The following is a 16644-nucleotide window of genomic DNA, read 5'->3' on the forward strand; positions in this document are numbered from 1 at the left end:
GGTCAAAAAATCGCGTACAACAAGAAGTTTTCATAGTAAAAATCACTAAATGCATTTGAGGTAGTCTCACATTAACAGCTGTTGTAAACAAACTAATTGACAGATGGCGCTCTAATTTGTACCATATGTTAAGAAAGGGTGTACCAACAAAGCAAAAAAAATTTTTTTGAAAAAGGTCTATTACTTAAGAAGTAGTTAACAAACAACAAAATCCGGATACTTTTTGAGCAGAAGGTATATTAATCTATTAAACTTTTATTTTTTATTTTATTATTTATTTATTAGCTGGCTATAGTTTACTTTTATTTCAATAACATTAAAAATCTTTTATTAATATTTTATTAAAAAATAGTGCAATATGAACAATAGACAACTGAACAACTATAATAGAATGTGATATTAGTAATTGATATTAATTTTTATTAGACCATAGTCTTGATGATGACTCTCAAAGCGATTCGAAATATAGAATTATTCAATAACATAGCAATAAAGGATTTTTAATTTTATTGAAATAAAAGTGACCTATAGCCAGCTAATAAATAAACAATAAAATCGTAATATATTAATTATTATACTATAAAAAAATATATATTCTTAGATTGTAATTAAGTAGTTAATTAAATTCATTATGCATATTAAACGTTAATACTAAAGTTTTTAAAGTCCAACAGAAGGCTGTTAAAATCATGTCGTTTTACTCGAATGTTCATGTATTTAAAAAATCAATTATTACACTTTTTTAATTACTTACCAATACTCTCTTATACAAAAGTTCTACAGAAAGCTAAAAAGTTGAAAAAAATTCTTGATATAATTTAAGGAGAATTAATGCAGTTTTTATAAATAATAAAATTAAAAAAAAATTAATATTTCTTTAAGCAATAACTAATGTATTACATTGACTATTTTTTATTGACCATAATGTTGACTATATTAACTATATTTTACTGCAGTTGAAAAATAGCTTTAATGCTATCAAGTGATGTTATCTTCAAAAAAAAAAAACAGTTATAGGTATATAATAACCTTTAATAAATCTTCAGTCTAACTTTATGATCTTTCAGAATTATCTTGTTAACTTTTTGATTTGTTTTTTATGCTATTTTGCGGTTTAGCCGACCTTGGTTGTTTGTTTTGCTGAGAAAAGGTAGTGTCTTCTTGCAGAATTAGCTTTCAAATTTATTGCTATTAGTCTATTAATTATTGTTCTACTTGTTATTCATAGAAAATTTAATTTTTTAATTCTCACGCTGTTTGTTCTTTTTGCACTATAAGTATTATGTATTGAAAAGTGTAGATTTATTTCTTTAATATAAGTGTTTATTTTGTCTAAGTAATTAAACAAAAATATTATAAATTCTTGGAGTCCTATAAAACTAAAAATAAACTGATCTTTTTTCACAAACTTCAAAAATATTTTTAAAAAATCTAAAATTAAACCATAATGGTTTCATAAATATTTTCAAGTATTTTATAATTAATTATTTGCTTTGATTGAAGTAAATTCCACAATTTGTTTCATTTCAGCAAATATTAAATAATTTACACCAAAAATAAAAAAAAAATTTTAAACTAGAAAATCATGAATATAAACGTTGAGTACGTACTTAGCAATTCATGCTGAGCGCCCCACAAAATTAAAGTTACGATTTTGGATTTATTATTCCTCACTCAAATGGTTGCCCTATAATGAATTTTTTTTTGTTATTATTTTATTTTCATTATTGTTATTATTATTTGTTGTTTGATATTGCTGTGCTATTGAATGAATTATAAAACATCAAAGTAAACATAACAAAACAATATTGACTTTATACTTCAATTTAGCAAACAATAAATTAAAGATCAATCGCATCGCATCATCAATCATTTGTGGAGGGAATTTAAAAATAAATATAACAAAAATTTTACAAGTCAAAATTTTAAAGAAAATATCAAAAATACATTACATGGTGAAATATAAATAATCATAATATTGGGCGCCACTCAATACAAAAGTCGGTATACAATATGTTATATGAAAACCAAATTTCTTTGTATAGTAGTATTTTTCTTGTATTGTTAGAAATCGGAAATATTTTTTGTTTGAGAAAAATTGTAAAGAAAATATTAATACAGTGAAAGCTCTATTAAATGGATGCTCGTATATACGAGTAATATCATGCTTAACCGTGCATCGTATATAGTTCCCAAATGTCAAGTTTTATATGTAGTATTTTTTCTTAAACAGACAGAATTTCTGCTCCCATCGGTGTGCATTTAAGAGAGCTTTCACTGTATGTTTACTGCAGTTAGCAACATATTTCTGCTTTTCACTTCACTTTTCTTTAACGTAGCAAGATTAGAAATATTTAGGTTAGAAGAAAACCTAAAGAAGAAGCTCTAAGCGGGTTAAGACGTTAAAGGAACTAACACAAAACTTAAGAATAAAGCTAACGCCAACGCATTTGATTAATGCCCATCTGGTGCCAGTGGGTTACTCTAAGGTACTTTATTTTTCAGCTCCGTAGTGAAGATGAGTATTTTTGGTTTATGTTATTTATTTTTTTTTTTTTCTAAAATGTTTAATCAAATCGAATAGAAAAGGTAATAAGAAATTTTTATAAATCACAGTGAATTTTTTTATCTACTTAACATGAGATAAAAAGAGCTTTACCAAATAACATACTTAATATTAATTATACATAGTAAAAAATCGGTCAAAGAACAAGCAAATATATAATCCAAAAATTTGTACAATTTATTTTTATTTTATTTTTTCAAGTATAAAAAATTAATCACGTTTAATGAACATTTACATTTTAGTCTAAACGATGTCATTCAAGAAAATCACATTGACTTCTGACATTTTTCAACGATACGTACAAAATCTAAAAACAAAAGAATAATATATACATATGTCTATTATAACATATATATATATATATATTTGTTTATTTGTTAAACAACACATAAAAATATTCTTACAAATTTTTATAAATTAACAACCAATTGTTGCTCGTGCAAACGGGCGGCCGCGGCGTTGAGCAATTTGTTTTGACAGTTTATCTGCGGCATGTAATCTTGGAACTTGGAACTTTTGTGGTTGTTTCAATATTGACGTTTAATTAAATTTTCTGGTAAATTTTATGCCAAGCCAATTTAAAGGTTTGCCAATTTATGAATTTTTAAAAAGTTAACGTTTTTGCTATGTAATTTTTATTAATGAGACTGTGCGCTCTTTGAATGATTTTATCAAAAAAAAAAAATTAAATTCAAGTTTGTCATTTGATTTAAAAATAACCAAATTTTAATATTTATTAAAAATAAATTTTATAAATAAAATACAAGTAATTGAAGTGTAAATTAATATTGAATATCATATAGATGTATTCATATTCAATAGTCGGCAGACTTTAAAGTGAAGACACCATTTGAGTTGTGGATTATAAAAATTGACCAAGACTATATTTCTAAGTTAAAAGTTGAGTTGCTCATTAATACTTGATTCTACAAATAAATGATACTATCCAACTATAGTAATAATTACAATATCGCTTTACAAAATAAATTCAAATATACAACGTATAATAAAGGTTATTATATGTAATAAGGATTCAAATTATTTAATTAATATATCGTTTAATTAATATGTTCACTATTCACTAGCATTAAATAAATGTTGATATTGACATGTTACAAATATTTCTCGACAAAACTTCTATTGTCAACTTAATCCAAATTTTCATTAACTCACTTTATTTTATATTTCACAATAAATAGTTCTTGCACAGGATAATCACCACATCACAGAATTGCACAGTCTCTTTCCGGTGCAGATTAATTGAATAACTTGACATAATAACATATTATATATTAAACATAAGAACTGTTTACAACTTACTATGTAGTATTTGTATACTGCATGGCTGAAAGACCTTCGGGATCGTATGCGGACGTTCAGCGGACCTTTGCAATCCTTTGCAGGCTCTTAAAAGTTTATTGCTTAATAAGCTCATCTGATAAATGTTATATAGGTAACCTTGCTGTGTTGGTGTCAGAATTAAACGCTGATGTATATAATTTCTGCTTTTTAGAATCAATAGATCCTGGGGTGTTTAAGTTTTGCTTTTTAGAATCAATAGATGCATAATTCAGAACTGTAACTTGTTCTTTATAATCAGTTGTAATATTCTTAATACTTCGGTGCAGCAGTTGAAATGGAATCTCTAAGGGTTGCTTTAGGGGAGCTTGCAAAAATTCATAATTCCTTGCAGTCAGGTCACTCGGAATATAAGCGCCCGCGATGCTGTTTATACTGTGATTAATCATTTTGGTCTAAACTAATGCTGTTCCAAGATTCACAACGAAATAATCATCATCTGATTTTATACATATATGCAAAAGCAACAAGTCTGAGATTCAATAGGGTTTTTAGTTTAATATTTTGGCGGAGCTAGCACTAATAGTCTGCATCCTGTTATTAGTAGAATTAGTAATAGTAATAGTAGTATTTTTCGCATTTCATTTAATCATTCCATTGGTTTGTATATGATGCTTTGTCTTATGATAATATCTTATCCTGAATAATCGGTAAGTTCACAGAAAATCCTTGATTCAAACTATCGCCTTAAACTCTTTGTGAGATGTTCAAAAGTATACTGCTCAAACATCAAAAAAGCTGGAGCTATTATTTTGACAATTATATTTGGATTAGATACCATAGCAGAGTAAAGTGAAAAATAATAAAATGTTTTAAAATGTTTTAGTTAGCGGACTAAGTTTGATTTTTGGCAGTTTTTCATTTTCACTACATCCTTCATCAAACTCGACCCAATGATAATGGCTTCACTCAATCTATGCGTTCTAAATTCTATATTTGTCAAGTCAGTAAAGTGAAGACACTAATTGGCAACAACTGGCTGGAATAAACTGTTACACAAAGCGACTACATATAGTCAGTTATAGGAATATATATAGGAATAGATAGTTTGTAAGCCACGACCTGCCTAGATATTTCTGATTGGGTGTCTATATAGATATGGAGTCTTTTCATTTTTTGTGTCTTCACTAGTATGTTGGTTTCCACTGCTTCACATCTAAGTGTTGCCTCAGCGTTAACGATATGACGAATGTTCGGTTGAGCACTGATGTATGAATTTCAATCGCCTGGTTCGTGTCTCTGATATGTTTTTGCTACTAAACTAAAGCAGAAACACTAGCAGCTTAGCTTCTATCAAAATTATGTATTTCTAGTAATCATCAAGTGCTCGCTTGAAATATTGGATAAGAGTCAAAGAATTGAAAACAGCTACAAACAGATTTTGTGAAATATATTTTGACCAATATATCTTTGGTTTGATATAATAACATATGCCAAGAAAGTCGTATTCTTATCACCTATATTACTAACATAAACACATAGGCAACAAAGTGGAAAAAAATGATGGATCAATACTTTGACACAGAGTGTCTCTTATAAGTCCTGTGTTCTTAAGAATAGTAAAAAAGAGTAGTTTTAAAACTATATTTATAACAAAAAATTCAAAGCTTTTTATACAACTTATCAGAACTTAAATAGAACGCAAATAAGTATCTGAAATGAAATTGTATAATTAATATCTGAATTGATTTTTTACTCGTTTAACTTTTGTTAGTGCAATAAATGTGTTTTAAATTTTAAATTTATTATTTTTCCAAAAATGAATTCTTTTTGTTTATATTTATTTTTTTGTTTTTTTTTTCAACTTTAATATGTCGAAATAAATTAATTTCAGCAACAACAAAACTCGTTTAAGAATATTTTTAATTAATTGAAATCATTGATTTTTATTGCTTCATATAGGCCACGTTTGCGTTTTTCCAACACATAATATTTTATTTTAATCAAAACTCAGGCGTGAGCATAATTCACTTCAACTGCATATTTGAGTATCTGAGGCTCTGAGTTTTCCATATAGTTTTTGCCAAACGCACACGAAATACACTGATAGGCTTCACATATGAAGTTGACGTAAATTGTGTAAAAATTCAGACAAATATCTACACGCCTGACATGCAAACGCAATCGATAAGCGTACTAATAAATTTACAAAAAAAAAAAAAAAAATAAAAGGGAAACTATATAGAAGTAAAGAAGTTAAAGCACAATATTTTCAAAATTTTTGAACTTAAACTGAATAAAAATAATTAAATTTTCTTATATCAATTTAGTTTTTTGGGTGCAGTTTTTATTTGTGGTTGCATTTGGGTTAAATGCCGCTTTTGTTTCTCAAGCGCAGTTTCATTAATTTGCCATGCCACAAATTCATTGGGTTTATGCGGGTTAAGATAAAATCAAAAATCAAAAATCAAAGAATTTGAATGAATATGAATTGCATTTTAATTAAATTATATATAAATTGATCGTTCCTCTTTCTCATTTCTATTAGCCGGTGTTTCTAACCAAATTGTTTTCCCTACTGCTTATATATTAATAACATTTAAAATCGCAGCTTACTAAATTGACTTTTATTTTCATTGCAGTTTAAATATTCCAACATAAATGTATGCTATATCAACAACGTGCTCATTCTGCCTCTCGTTCTCGTCATTGTCCTCGTCGTCGTCGTTCCGCCGTTGTCGTTGTCATCATCAACAGTAATGGAATGGCAACGTCATTGACATAATCATCATTATAATCTTCATGGCAAATATAAAATGTCAACAACATTAGAAACGGCAGCAATAACGACATCCGCATCCGCAACCATACCGAACTCTGCATCAACTATGAACCTCGTTAAAAGTGTATTAGGTATAATCTCGTTCAAAGGACCTTTTAACTGCATTAGCTGCCATCAACAGTGCTTCATATAAAAATACGCGAACGTGTCTAGATTTTGTCATTTGAAATTTTTATTATTTTTATTTCTAAACTCATTTGTTTAATATTCGGTTGCTGCGTATTGTTCAAATATATATGGAAATAGTGCAAAAAAATCCACTGAATTACGCATAAGATTAACATTTAAAGCCTTCTGAAAATTCACGCGGTATCTGCGCGGTATTTGTTTAAAATTGACATTGAAGCAGAGAACATTTTTGGGTTCAAAGTGAGTTTTCAAAAACAAAAAAATAAAAACCAAGTATTACTTAAACCCAGTCTTCTATGTAGAAGTCTTCATAAATTTTTATGATTGTACGCGCGCGTATATTTTTACGATCCTTAAGAAACAAGTGTTGCCAATTAAGTGAATTTTTCATATGCAAAAAAAAAAATAAGGCATACAAAATCAAGCAAAATGTAAGTGCTTTTAACGAAATTGATTTAAATTGCACAAAATTTTTGCAATATAAAAAGTGAAAATCAGAAAAAAAATAATAACAAAAAATAAAAATACCAAAACAATTTGCATTAAAATTTCGCTAAAGTGTTAAAAAATCTATTTTCCGGAAATTGCATGCTTGTTCCTCCGACAATTTTCACAACAAACGCGTTTAATCCGAAATAAACGGTAGTGCATGCAACAAAGTTGGCGTGTCAGTTGCAAACAAGCGGGCCAACAACCCTCACACTATAGTCAGCAATTGTGTTTATCGGCCACAAAACGAACCCATGCAAAACTAAGCCAAACTGCATATAATAGACGCCATTTTGTAACGGTAATTGCACAGTACACGTTAATTTAACATACCACACACTGCAATTTTGGAAAACGTGTACGCACTGTGAGGTGTTCAAGCAATCTACACTAAATACACTGAATACACTGAACACACACATTGCTGGAGCGAATCTCAACAAAGCGACTTTATTTTGAACGCGGCAGACGGACCAGGACACACAACGTCAGTCAATATGGCCGTTAGTAATATTGTCTGTGAATGGCTGCGTGCACTTGGCTTAGCACAATATGCCGAAAGTTTTCTTGATAATGGTTATGATGATTTAGAAATTTGTAAGCAAGTCGGCGATCCCGACTTGGATGCAATAGGTGTAGAGAATCCGACACATCGCCATAAGCTGTTGAAAAGCATACGTCAATTGCGTGAAAAAGGTGCTGCATCTGTGTATTTTATGTTAAATGATCCGAACTCACTGTCGGGTAGTATGGAAATATTATGTGAAACACCACCGAACGAACTGGATTTAGTATTGCGCGAGCAATTGGAAACTGATGGCGTACGCTTAACAGCACATCCGTATTCTACACCGGTAAGTGCTATTCTTATAGTGAATCTATTTATATTTATTATAAATCAATATAAAGAAAAAAATAGTTTTAAAAGAGACAGTTTAAGCAGTCTGCTATATATGATTTTTCATTTCCTCAGTAATCATCATCAAGGTACTAAAAAAATATCAGAAATTATTATAATTTGTAATAGCGGCTAGTTTAACTGAAACCACGCAGGTGTTCATATAACAAAAAAAAAATGGAAGTCTTAAGTGCCTAATAGGGACCGTACCTCGAAGTAATACTAACGTGGTTTAGTTCGTGCGAGTCGGGCACTTACTTTTCGCCGGATTGTGATCATTGTGTATACATTCCACTCCTCCTTGCCGCAAAAAAAACAAAAAAAAAAAACCTTATTTAACTAACTGTAATATCTTTAGGTATGTCTCTTTTATATTTACTGTAAAAAATAAAGCAACATGATTAGAAACTGTAATCGAATCAAATGTGTCACTATTCTGATTCACATTATTTTACTAAACTATAATAAAAGTAATGGTATTTTGTTCTGTTTTTTAATATAGTGCTTTATCGTAACACTAAAATGATCCATTGTGGCACCAAGTATTCTATATAGTAAATTAAATACTATAAAAAACAACGTTTGCTTTATGGATTTGTGATAAGTACAGATGAATCTGGTTACTAATTGACATATTAAATAATGTCATTAATATATTCTATAGATTTTATACTTTTGCAAGCAGTAGATTGAATCATTTTTATTTTTAAAAGATTTTAAAACCAACACAAATATAACAAAAATTACTATATTATTATGGATGCTACAAAATAAAGAAAAGTGTTTCATAAGACCAAGATTGGTATTGCATGTCACAATTAGAGAGAATATTATTGTTAAAGTATTGTCTATAATTTTTATTATAGAGTTTAAGTCAGAACTGTCATCCTTCTCTTTACTGGTGTATATAATCACGGTTGCCACTTGAAAATTTTTTCTTGTACCAAAATTGGTTTAAAAAGGCACCATTTCTGTAAAAAAAGGTCCAACATTTTTTTGGACCTTTTTATTTTTTCGTTCTGTGTTTTTCATAGTGTTATAAATGAGCAAAATATAAAATAGTGCAAAGTTGCATTTATAAAAAAAATTAATTGGAAATATCCACAATAAAGTTGGGTCGTCAAAAATGTACCATTTTTTGAACATGAGTACCAAACGAAAAAAAAAGTACCAATTTTGGTACTAAAGTACCATAAGTGGCAACCGTGCATATAATAGCACGGCTATCGCTGCATAAAAATATATCATATAGTGTTTTATATAGAGCATAGCTACTGATTATTATTAGTTCATTTCTTACCAGAAGTTTCACCTTTTATTTAGAGTTTACAGTTATTTTTTACAAAGTCTTTATAAATCAATATATATCGTTTCCTTTTTCTCCTTGCTATAGCTAAGATGTTCGAAATAAAATTTATAAATATGTTATGTTGTGAGAAAACTTGATATAATAGATCACAATAAATATTAATAAATCAAAATATTAAAAATTCTTAAGTCAAGTTGGCCTCATTTATCTTTGCAAATGAAGTTCTCTGCATAACAAACTTAGCACCAATGCACATCTAACTCTATTTATTTCGATAGGATAGAAAATACAAATTAAATTTTATTTAAACATATGAATCATTTATTTACACTGTATAAATCTCATTTTTTAATAAATTCCTTAGAGTTGATTTTATCATCAATATTCAATCCTTTCCTAATGAATCATTTTGTGTCCTGTGCACAAAACCTAATATTCATATTTATATTACAGTGAAGAGAATCATATGAATAAATAGATATGAAGAAGTATCAGTGCAAAACTTAATAAAATAAAAATTTTCTTTATAATTCCCACACAACTGCCTCTGCAGTCATTCTCCTACCACACCGTTAAGCTTGATTTATTATGCAAAATTTCAAGCAGACGAATCTGGAACTTCTGATGCCTGTCTCAGGTTTGTGATTTATATCTTCTACACTTCATTGATGCGTCAAAGGCATATATGTGTCGATGTCAGTCAGTTTTTCTTACTCTTTCGTTTATGTTATACAAGTTTATTTATTTATAGTAAGTATGTAAGTATTTTTATAAATGTCTGCATAATATGTAGATTATTATATATATGTTATGTATGTAGCACTTCGTTTACTTATTTATTTACCCATCCAAAGGAATATGCCGGCAATTTATTTATTACTCATTCAGCTGCAAAATTGTTCCTTAATTGCCCATATCAGCCGAAATGAAATTTATTACCTGCTGTGTTACATGTTCCTTCACTTTATCATTCATTCCGCATTAAAAGTGCGCTTGACATGGAGTGGAGTTGAGTTGAGTTCAGTTAGTTGTACTGGGTTGCTATGTTGGCTTCTTCTACTACTACTACTACTAATAATACTACTTCTTCTTCCATTTGTTTCACTTTATGTATTTATGTTTTTAATATAGGTTTTTATTTTGTGTCCTACCTTTTGACTTCAGTTGAGTTCTTAATTTTCCTTTTAGATTTTTTATGCCGATTTACCATACTCCACAGCATCTGTGCTTCAGTGCTTCTGGTTGGTGGATCAAAAGACAAATTTGTTGAATTTTTTTTTTTTCTTTTCTATTTTGCTTTTTACTCAGCGTTTGGTAATGTAGCTACTAACCTTGACCAGGTCAGGTGGAGTATGCACTAAGGTTATATTGATTTGTCCTTTGATCTTATGGTCGACTTGTGACATGATTAAATTTTTACTTGATTTGTTGTTCTCCCATTTGCGGAATGCAGTTAATTTTATAAAATACTGCTTTGGAAATGTGCAGTGGAGCAAGCGCAACCAGCACACCTTCCGTTGGATATCGTTGGATGTCGTTGGATTTGTCGCCACAGTTTGAGGTGTTCGTTCCTCCTTCTTCGGCTTTGTCAATTTGTGTGCATGGAGTAATCAAGTTTTGGTTACTTACATTATTTATTGATTTTCCTTTATTCGTTCTCAGTTCGCATAGTTTATAAGGATATAGATAGATAGCTATATATTAAGTTGCTCTAAAATCAAAAAATAGACTACGTCATTGTGCTTTTATCTTGGTTCGCTGGTAGATAGATGGCTTGTATGCTGGAAACTTAATACTTTTTTTATTCTTTGTTGTATTGGCCAATGTGGCATTCTTGCTGTGTTGGCATGATTTTCAATATGGTCACGAACATTTTGCTCTATTATGGGCGCCATTTATTTTCTCATAAAGATGTAAAGTTTTTGTTATTTTTGCAAATATAGGTACGTAGAGTTCATGCTTGATATTTTAAAAGACTGCACTTCGTGATGTTGCACCGCAAAAATAAACGAATATTTAGAAAAAAAAACAAAAAATGAAGTGTTCAACCTGATATGATTTTTGTTTTTTATGTAAAAAATTTTTTCTTTTGAAGAATATTTAAAATTGTAATGAAGGATATATAGTAACTACATGAACACAAGGTATAAAATGAACTGTAACCTTAAAATTAACTTAAAATGCTATTATGGATTCCACACCTTAAAAATCTTAAGTAAAATATTTTTTATATGTACAAAATTACACATTCTTCAAATAACCAACCAAATAATACTAATAAAACTTTAATTCAATAACAAAAATTTCTTTTTCAAGGATATAAAGATTATTTCTTCCTAAAAAAAATGCACTTATTAATCTTTTCAATGACATTTTGTAAACCCACATTTTCCTTTTCTTTTCGGTGACACAATTATCCACAAATTGATTACGAGTGTCTCTGGAAAATGCTCTTACTTTAACTGATAATAGACAAATACCAGATTGTTTAATTAATTTAATTGTCATTTAATTACGCTTTCCATTTAATTAAAATCATTAAGCGTTAAATAGGAACCAAAGCAGTGTACATGAAGAGTTTCAATGCGATATATGGCATGACTTTGGAAAAAGTTTTCGTACTTTCAGTAGCAGAAATTAGTAAAATAATAAAAAAAGGAGTACTTAAAATTCATTGAGATTGAGCTGTCATGAGTATAAATTTGAAATATATTGACTCTGCTCTATTCATGTACATAGTCCGCAAATAAAGAAGATATTTAATTCAACACAATTTTTAATTGATTTTATAAGTAATAGATTTAAATATCAAGGATACTCAAGTTTGAATGTAAAGAGTATTTAATAATTAAAAGCTTCATTCATTAATATTAATTTAAATTATCAATTATGTATATCATAATTTAAATAATAGTTTTAAGAGATTACAATGATTAAAGTTTTTACTTATTTCTATTGCCTTGATAGCTTTGTAATTAAGCAATGAATGTATATATATATATTATAGTATGAAGAATACGTATTTTAGCACATAAAAGAATAACATTATATATTATTAGTGTTATTTAAATTAGTATTAATATTTAATATATGTATTTTTCAAGTAAGCTTTTAGGATAAGATGACTTATTTTGGTTTCTGTTTAAAAAAAAAAACAGTACTAAAAAATTAAACAAAATATAACTGTACTTACTTTATGATAAAAATTAATTCGATTAGTTAAGAAGAATAATACTCACTTCACACGACACGAGTTAATGTTCATTAACTGCTCAATCCCCTTAAGTTGTTGCTGTTGTATATGCGTTTGATATTTTCAAAATATCTATAGAACCTTCTTAGAGAAACCAAATTAGGTTTTCACTCAAAATTGTTTATTTTTCTTTTTTTTTCTTTTCTCATTTCTTCTTTTCTCATTTCTTCTTTTCTCATTTCGTTTCTGTTTTCTGCCGAAATTAATTGTTGTTGCATCATTGCTTAATTGTTTCTTATTTTTTATATGATTAACTCAAATGCATCTGTAAAAATGCTGTGTGAATACGTGCATCCCTCTTATTGCGTTTTTGATTAGTGAATCTGGATTCAATCTAGATTTACTATTGATCAATAAAATTTTAATGCCCAATTAAAAGTTTTCAGAGTGTTGTAACATGTGTCGAATCAAATCACAATTAATTTGTCAAGCCACATAAAACAGCTGTTAATTTCAGAGTAATATTGCTACTCTGGTGAAATATCTGAAGTGTTATATATTTCGCTTGAGATTCCCCAATCAAAAATGTGAGTTGCACTAAAAGTGAATCTTGATTAAAAAAGTTCTCCAGACTTACCAATCGTAAACTGCAATATTATAAGAAGTTTTTGAACTAAAAAATCAAATTAATATTATAAAAAGACTATATTTGACTAACTGCATTTGATGTATATGCAACAAGAGTTGATATAATATAGTTATATATAGTTACAGTATAATAATTTATACTCCTACAAATACTGCTTACAGTACTGCGTCGCACCATTATAATTTAAAATGAATTTTAAATAAAATAATTGACTTAATGTCAAGAATGACTCTTAAATTCGCTTGTCATGACATTTGAAAATCATAAATAATAAGGCAAAATTTCAACGCATTGAAACTACACTGAAACTTTTATCAAAACCAATTACACGCATTTAACTTGTTGCAAAAGTTGTTTATTTATTGCAGTGTACGTTGATTTCCTTTTATTGTTGGCGTTGCCACTTAATCATAAAACTTCTCGAAACTCCTTAAAAGATTTGTGCACCAACTTTGTGTTTACACAACTTTCACAAAAGTAGCTGCTTTTAGTGCTGACACAGCAACTTCCTATGACATGTCAAATAAACGTTTTCAGCACAGTTTAAAAATACAAACCAACGAACAAACAAATTGACAGGTTTTCAGCAACAACAAATTGCAAAATGAAATAATAATAATAATAATAATAATAAAAATAATAATAATACTAAAATGAAATTGGTAAGCTTCGGTAGCGATTACAATGGTGCTGACTTGACTGTCCAAGTTAGTACAGAGTCAGTCCATGGTGAGTTCGCAATTGCCTAGACAGCTGTCATTATTATTTGTTGGAAATTACATTGTAAAGAGCTGCTGACTGTGCTATTTTCTCTATGGCGGCCTTAAACAAAAAATGGCGGCATTTTTTATTTGCAGTGTTGTATTTATGCAGAGAAGAATTCTTCACAACTGCAAGTCAATAGTTGAAGTTGAAAATTTTTCTCGAGTTGACATTGCAACCTAAAATAAAGATTTTGACATTCATTACTTGACAAGGATATCCGTTTGACATTTTAAATTTCATGTGACATATGCTGCGTTTACAAAAAAGGGACGTACCACTACTTATATTTATTATGCATCTTGTAGGTAACAATGTCAACCACTGCAACAATTGCAAATGCGAATCTAACGCATCTAAGCCAACAGGTGAACCAAGTTAAGTTTTGTGGCTAAATGTCAATTAGTGTCACTAAGTTGCTATTGCTGCCAGATCCTTAATTGCACATAATTGTTGCGGTGGTGAGAGTTTTAAGTGGTTCGAGGTTATGTAGTATACGTATGCATATATAAATTTTTAACAAGGATACACATTCTTCTTACTGTGCCATCTTACACGTGCACTATAAGCAGTAAGTAAGTTTCGTTTCCTTTCTTTTTTTTTTGTGACTTGTTAACACTATTTTGTGCCCCAGTAATTGTGTTTAGTGTGAAAATGAAGGCTTTGACGGTTGGAACATCTATTATGAGCTGTTGTATGCTGCCAGTAGGTTGGTTGAATGTTAGCTTTTAGGTCTTGTTTACTACGCTCCCTGTGGTGCGGTTTTTGACTGGTATGTGCTGCTTTTCAAATTTTCAAATTTTCAAAATTTCAAATTCCACATTTTACATTTCTGCTACCTTTTTTGCACTCAAAAAAAAACAAAATGTGTGCTTTAATTGCACATTAAGGCTGGCTATATGTGCCAAGCAGTTAACCTAAATAATTTTTTGAGTTGAAAAGTGCCATTCAAAAATGCATGTACCCACTTGTATGAGGTAAAAGTTTGTTAGGATTTTTTTTTTGTTACTTTTTTTCTATTCTATACCGCATTGAAACCACCAAGCGAATTTTGCATTGTAGGAAATATGTAACGTGCTGGCTTGCCCTGTTTATAAGAAGAAGCAAGGCACTATTCCTTTAGTAGATCTCTGCCCTACTATTACTCGGTATTCATAGAAAATCGTTACAGTCACAATTGACACAATTTTAAAAGCCAAATATAATAAGCACAAAAAGGAGTAAAATGCAAATTTAAAAGTTCTTAATATGAAATTTTATTGCTTGACAAATTTTTATTATTAATAAAAATGCAAATTCTTTCAGCTTTGAGTTTGTACTTAACACAAAATAATTTTGGTCAATTAAAAATGTTGTTCCATTTTATAATAATTATTATACATTTGTTTAAATCCTTAAGATTGAATTGAATTTATGGAAAATGTGCTTATTTAAGAGCTTTCATTTAGAAGTTGGCAACATTTTTTGTAATTGGCAAGTTTTTTTTAGCAATTATAGAGTGATCTTTATTAATTATGGAAATAGACTTTGGTGTGACTTATGGATTGGTGAAACAATTGAACTAGAATTTTTCAAAGAATTATATTATTGGTAGAAACGTTTCGATTAATGGGAGGTGCAATAGATCCGTAGTTAATGACTTGTTTGTTTTCCAATTAAATCGTTTTAATACACATAAATATTGGTCTCAACAATAGTGTCCCACATATCACACAGCGCTCAACAGTAACAGATTATTGCATGGAATGTTTGATGTATATATAATACATCAATGCGATCATATGATCTCATCTCTCTAGCGTTTTTTCTGATCTAATGTGAAATTACTCCCTCTTGAAAAACTACATTCTCAGACTTTTTGTTGACATACGATGTCATATGCTAAAAACAATTTAAAATTTTGGATTACGTTTCGATCAGCAGCAAAAATAAAATGCTCAGAGTCCTAATCAAATATTAATGGTATTTCATTATCTTTTAAATAAAACTATTTTCAGGTGCATTATACTGTTATCAATATTCAATTTCCATTGATTTCATTGACTCCATGACTTGTTTTTATAACAAAGTATATTGTTAATTCGGTACACATAACGTAGATACTCTAATAGTTAGAGGTGTTTCTTTTTGTATGTAACCAAATATATTATTCGAGAATTTTAAGTTAGTGTGCTAACCATACCTTAATATGGATATTGAATAAACTAACTTCATTGAAAAAATTGTACTAAAGCATGTCATACATAGTCATGTCATATGATAGTTGACCAACTCTTAATTCAAATGTATGTTTTGTGCAGTGATATTGCAAGGAGTATGACAGTGCTAACAACAGTATTGATGAATAAAATTGTAGTTATGCTTAAATATTTATTGGTAAACTTTTTTTATATTTTTGTAGATTATAATAATGATTCAATAAAGCCAATACTATCCCTGTTATGTTTTATTCGTTGAATATTAAATATAAATAATTTTTTCCTACACTAATCAAAGCAAAAAAAAAAA

The 16644-nt window shown here is 28.9% G+C and overlaps 2 protein-coding genes across 2 annotated transcripts in view; both read left to right on the top strand.

Moving 5' to 3' along the window:
- Nucleotides 1–7354: 7354 nt before the first annotated feature.
- On the top strand, nucleotides 7355–8203 carry LOC119681000 (sterile alpha motif domain-containing protein 5-like; the record flags this gene model as incomplete). The annotated part of the gene is made up of 1 exon (XM_038094055.1): nucleotides 7355–8203. A coding segment is annotated over exon 1 (381 nt), but the record flags the coding sequence as incomplete, so codon positions are not given.
- A 5824-nt stretch (nucleotides 8204–14027) lies between these two features.
- Nucleotides 14028–16644, top strand: part of LOC119676402 (protein held out wings) — an 88225-nt gene continuing 85608 nt past the window's right edge. The window contains exon 1 of the mRNA XM_038087641.1: nucleotides 14028–14103. Coding sequence (XP_037943569.1) covers nucleotides 14028–14103 — 76 coding nt within the window. The remainder of the gene's footprint in view (nucleotides 14104–16644) is intronic.

Source organism: Teleopsis dalmanni, chromosome 2 (genome assembly GCF_002237135.1).
Source record: "Teleopsis dalmanni isolate 2A chromosome 2, ASM223713v2, whole genome shotgun sequence".
Lineage (NCBI taxonomy): Eukaryota > Metazoa > Arthropoda > Insecta > Diptera > Diopsidae > Teleopsis > Teleopsis dalmanni.